Source organism: Loa loa, assembly GCF_000183805.2.
Source record: "Loa loa unplaced genomic scaffold supercont3.13, whole genome shotgun sequence".
In the NCBI taxonomy this organism is placed as follows: Eukaryota; Metazoa; Nematoda; class Chromadorea; order Rhabditida; family Onchocercidae; genus Loa; species Loa loa.
The window spans coordinates 24,159-29,130 of NW_018108193.1; the positions used below are offsets into that span (position 1 = coordinate 24,159).

The 4,972-nt window shown below is 31.8% G+C and overlaps 3 protein-coding genes across 3 annotated transcripts in view; 1 reads left to right on the forward strand and 2 right to left on the reverse strand.

The window, feature by feature from the left end:
* The window catches only part of LOAG_16681 (hypothetical protein), a gene marked incomplete at both ends in the record, with an annotated part of 873 nt that extends 603 nt beyond the window's left edge, over window positions 1-270 (forward strand). Inside the window, one exon of the mRNA XM_020449332.1 lies at window positions 224-270. Coding sequence (XP_020307141.1) covers window positions 224-270 — 47 coding nt within the window. The remainder of the gene's footprint in view (window positions 1-223) is intronic.
* Window positions 271-591: 321 nt separating this feature from the next.
* LOAG_12591 (hypothetical protein) lies at window positions 592-945 on the reverse strand (the record flags this gene model as incomplete). The annotated part of the gene is made up of 1 exon (XM_003148104.2): window positions 592-945. One exon carries the CDS (start codon window positions 943-945, stop codon window positions 592-594), a length of 354 nt encoding a protein of 117 aa, XP_003148152.2.
* Window positions 946-2,816: 1,871 nt separating this feature from the next.
* The window catches only part of LOAG_16682 (hypothetical protein), a gene marked incomplete at both ends in the record, with an annotated part of 9,317 nt that continues 7,161 nt past the window's right edge, over window positions 2,817-4,972 (reverse strand). The window contains 7 exons of the mRNA XM_020449333.1: window positions 2,817-2,883; window positions 3,186-3,417; window positions 3,675-3,893; window positions 4,019-4,202; window positions 4,268-4,415; window positions 4,507-4,646; window positions 4,721-4,857. Of these exons, the coding sequence (XP_020307142.1) occupies window positions 2,817-2,883; window positions 3,186-3,417; window positions 3,675-3,893; window positions 4,019-4,202; window positions 4,268-4,415; window positions 4,507-4,646; window positions 4,721-4,857 (1,127 nt within the window). The remainder of the gene's footprint in view (window positions 2,884-3,185; window positions 3,418-3,674; window positions 3,894-4,018; window positions 4,203-4,267; window positions 4,416-4,506; window positions 4,647-4,720; window positions 4,858-4,972) is intronic.

Below are 4,972 nucleotides of genomic sequence, written 5' to 3' on the forward strand. Positions count from 1 at the left end.
ATAATAATAATAATAATAATAATAATAATAATAATAATAATAATAATAATAATAATAATAATAATAATAATAATAATAATAATAATAATAATAATAATAATAATAATAATAATAATAATAATAATAATAATAATAATAATAATAATAATAATAATAATAATAATAATAATAATAATAATAATAATAATAATAATAATGATAATAAACAATGACAAAATTATAGCAATAGTAACAAGTACCTTAATAATAATAAATGCTGCACTGCTTTAGTTGAACAATTTGCAGTTAATTAATAAAATGGTTAATCATTATTTGCTCGTAATTTTATTTTTCTTACCTTCCTCTTTCAGCACTATCCATATTGATAAGGACTGTGATAGGCAGAATGATAAATTGTAAAAGCAACAATTATTAGCAATCACTACTTGATAAATGAAGATGCTTCGTCGTTTACTTCAATATTTCATTATAATTAACTTATGGTAAAAGTTAATTGTTGAAGTAAAATAAAACTGAATAAAGCTGATGTGATGTGAATTGAAACACGGAGGAAGCAAATGGAAAAAAAAACTACAGTATCTAAATATTGGCTTACCTTCCGGTTTTAGTCACAATCATTTCGGTACCGTATGCATGGAATTTATTCCATAATGTGGAACCTTCCAAACGCATGGATACATTGCGCAGTGCAGGATGATAATCTTTCAGCATAACAGGTGCTTTCTTCGTAATCAAAACATGATTGGAATTATTCTGAGTAGCATTAAAGCTATTGTCACTGCTAGGACCAGTGTTAGGCATAGTTCTCGATATTACAGGAAATAGTTTCAGGGTACCTGATATTCGAGTTTTATCCGCACGATTGTTATGAGGTTCAGTGTCATCGTCATTATCGGTTACGGTATCACCGATCAAATATGCGATGCTGAAAGGCTTCCTAGACATGTTGACGCCTTGGTGAGGAAGTTTCACATCACAATAAAGCAGCGATAGCTGATGTTACTACAAGTGGCGATGGTGGTGGTACTGGTTGTGATGGTACTGGTGTTAATGTTATCGGAGAATTGGGGCGTCGTGGATTGTAGAAATGATGGGATGAGATTTCGGAAGCATCAGGGAAAAAATAGAATTTTCGATTATTTGTCTCGAGAATGTGAGGGCAGCAACGATAATGATAATGATGATGATGATGATGACAGTGAAAAGATAATAATGATAATGATAACGATAAAGTGATGATTGTAGTAATGCCAAGCTCATAGGGATTATCAAAACACGTGGTGGAATGGAAAATTTTATTGGAGTGTGCTATCATTACCATCTGGCAACAATATTACAGTAGTATTAATAAAAGCTTTTCACATATGATCCTCACAATATACCGTACGATTGATAGATGTGAAATAGCATCCTGTCGATCTCATCAATCAAATGGTGATGATGATGATGTTGATAATGATAATAATGATGAGAGGAGAAGAAGGAGAGAAGAAAGATGACAACGGTTGGAAAGAATCTTACACTGATTAACATATATCACTGATTCAATATCAATCAAACATTTTTTTTTTAAAACAAAAAAATTGCCAATTTTCATTCAGCTATTTTACATACTAATCTTTTTTTTATTAAAAGAAACGTTTCCCAAAAAAAAGGAAATGAAAAAATTGTTCGTTTGACACAAATGAATAATTAGTTGGTGATTAATAATCAGTTGAAATGGATAGTGCGAAGTATCCCTGACTGCTTTCATATGCGAAGAAGACGAAGACAAGAGAAGCTTTAAAACGATCGTACAATCATTCTTATCACTAATGATTAATAATCAAATGCTTGTTACGATGACATTTAATCTTTTAGAAATCAAAATTAATAATTTATTGTGAATGACTTATATTTGAAAAATGTTTAGTATTTTTCTCAGTTAGAATAGTCTGGCAATGAAAACAAAATTCCTTTGCGGGAGTAATTAAATGCTTATGAGATTTTGGACTTTATAATCCAGAATTCACTTTATTACCTGCATTCGATATTACTTAATTGCATCTACAGTTTATTAATTACTGCAATTTAATCGCTCTAATTGTTGTAAATTATGAGGATCCTATTTTGGGTATGCAATTCTTGCATTTTTCCTTTGTCTTGAAAAAATTTAATAGTTATTCTAGACAATATCAGTTGTCAAATTCGTGTCTAATTGTGTGAATTTCGATCTTATCAAATTTCGAAATTCAATATCAATCCCGTCAGGTATCATCAGTATTTGTCAGGTGGTATAGTTCGCTTATTTGCCTGTATTGTTTCCATTAAACCGTTTATAAACGATCGTTTTGCTTTTTGTTTTCCTCATCCAATAGAATGGTAGTTCATGATGGATTAATAGGCCACTTAACGATTAAACAGTGGGAGAAAGATGATGTTACGGAAACATCTGGCAACATACTGACAGTCCCAAAGAATCCATCCTTTCTCTATATTTCAAAATGTTTTCAAGATGTTCCGATCTAATGAAGATTTATGGGTCGGAAAAGTTTACAGCATTCTTTCCAAACGCACCATCGTAAAATATTTTTAACGATTCTTGATTGGTTTACAATGATTTTTAAAGTTTTCTTATTTGTTATTCCTTCTTGATTTTACGATGGATAGAGCGTTTGGACTGACCAAAGATCTTTTGATACGCATTTTTATTACTGCAAATATTAACAGTAATAGTAACATGATAATTTCATAACATTAACAACAACAATAACAAACAGCACTAACGATGGTGTCATTTTATTTACAATAGAAAAAGTAAAATATAACTGTTATCATCACTCGTCCTGCTTTATCTGCCTCGCTACAAGAAGATAGTCCAATGTGTACCTATTTTGATCAACCCTGAAAATTGCACATATTTGTCAAAATGAGATTTGAGCGATAACAAATTTCGCTAAAAGGACAACTTTTTAATACATATATATTTTTTCTCTTCAGCTGAACCAATCTATAGCAAATAATAAATTGCATGTTGAACCAACAATTAATTTCAAACCAATAAAATTCAGTGCAGTCCGAGACTTCAGCCAATTACTGGAATCATTGTATGGAATCCCAAAAATCCTTACATGTAATATTAATTAATTCAAAACTTTTCCTCTGTTAGATAACAAGATGGTGCACTGCACTATGTTAAGACTTACAGCTTTGTTATTTGATTTGCATAATCGGATAAACGTTGTTGTAGTGCAGTTAGAGAAGTTATATTTGCAGCTCGGTTAAGCTTTATTTGATATCCGTACTCCATTAGCAAACTTTTTAGCCAAAGCTGCCAAAAATGAATATGCTTCTCAACGGGACCGCTAATGTTTTCAGCGAGCCATTTCAGTAATTTCTCGGCATAAGCAATAGACAAAGAGCGCGTAGCTATATCGACTGAAATAACATTCAAAAAATTACCCCTTAAATTGAGTGTAACTCTCCTTTTATGATAAAACAAAGAGCATAAAGTGATACTGCAGTCAAAATATGAAAAAGGAAAGCAAATCAGAAAATTTGAAAAATATGAATAATCAGTTCGTGAATTATTTGCGAAAAATATGGATTAACTTGTTTTAACGCTAGTAAAAACAAACTGTGATTTTTGAAAATCTTCTAAATTTTGAAAGATCATTAAAAAAAGATGAACGTACTCTGCGCTACAGGTGTACACAGTAAAACATTTTCGATCATTTCAGCCTGATTCAACTGTAGTACCATTTTCAGTGCTGCCGAATACTCACCTTCCTTTAAGGCATTTTCAACACTGACCGGAGTTACCTGTATCCCGAGCTCAAAAGGATTAAAAAGATTACGATGGTCAAGCGAGAAAACAGCAACGCCTTCTGTTGAACAAACTGCAAAACTACGGCCTGAAAAAAATTAATTGCACTTCTTGATTCTTGAGAAAAAAAGTAGCGTTCTGATATCAATCTTTGAAATGATTACCATATTTGTAAAATTTCCGAAGCTATCCGCAAAATTATGAGTTGATTACCTGTAGGTGAGAAATTTATATCTTCGACGCGCATTTCTGGTCGAGAGCATCGCTCGGAAAGATCTGAATGTCGGGTGCCCGGGAGTTTTATACGTTTCTTATTATCTGCTTCTTCTTCGCTATCGCTAGCGTCAATTAACATCATATTGCCAAATTCCGAGAAATTACGCCGATTTATATCCATCTAAAATCAAGGTACATAGGAATGTAAAGTCGATTCAAATTTCTATAAACTTTCAAGTAACTAACCTTAACGCCATCCAAACTACGATTTGTTGTTAATTTCAATTTTTTTAATATAAGACGTTCCACAACGCTGTACAAACATATGTAATTCGATTGTCCAGCAGCAAGAAGTAATGTACCATCAGCGGAAAAACATATACACGTGAATGTTCTAGAAAAAATTACAACACAGTCGTTCTCAAAAACGAGTGATGAACCATCCCTCATATATCTTTTAAGATTTGAGACAAAACTGAAATTACCTGCTCTTTTCACCTGTCTTCTTTTTAATAAGATCAGTGGCTCTGCGTGCAGCATCAACATCGAAAGCTGTGTCTATTGATCCAAGCTCTGTCGATGTTCGAGTATCAAAAAGACTCACCGACGAATCAAGACATAATACCTAGAATATAATGTAGCATTTCTTGAAAAATTGATTCAAAGTTACCGAAATCACTAATTCGAAAACGAACTTACAGCAAGTATTTCACCTCCAGGAGAATAAGCTACGTCAAGACCTTCGTAAAGTAAATCAATGGACTCTGCTATTGATGACTCAACAATATTCCATATGCGAAGAGTTTTATCCCAGGATGCCGAAGCCAAATGTGTACCTGGAAACTCAAATTACATGTATAGTTCATTCTGAAAGCAGTTTCAGAATGATATATATATATATATATATATATATATATATATATATATATATATATATATATATTATATATA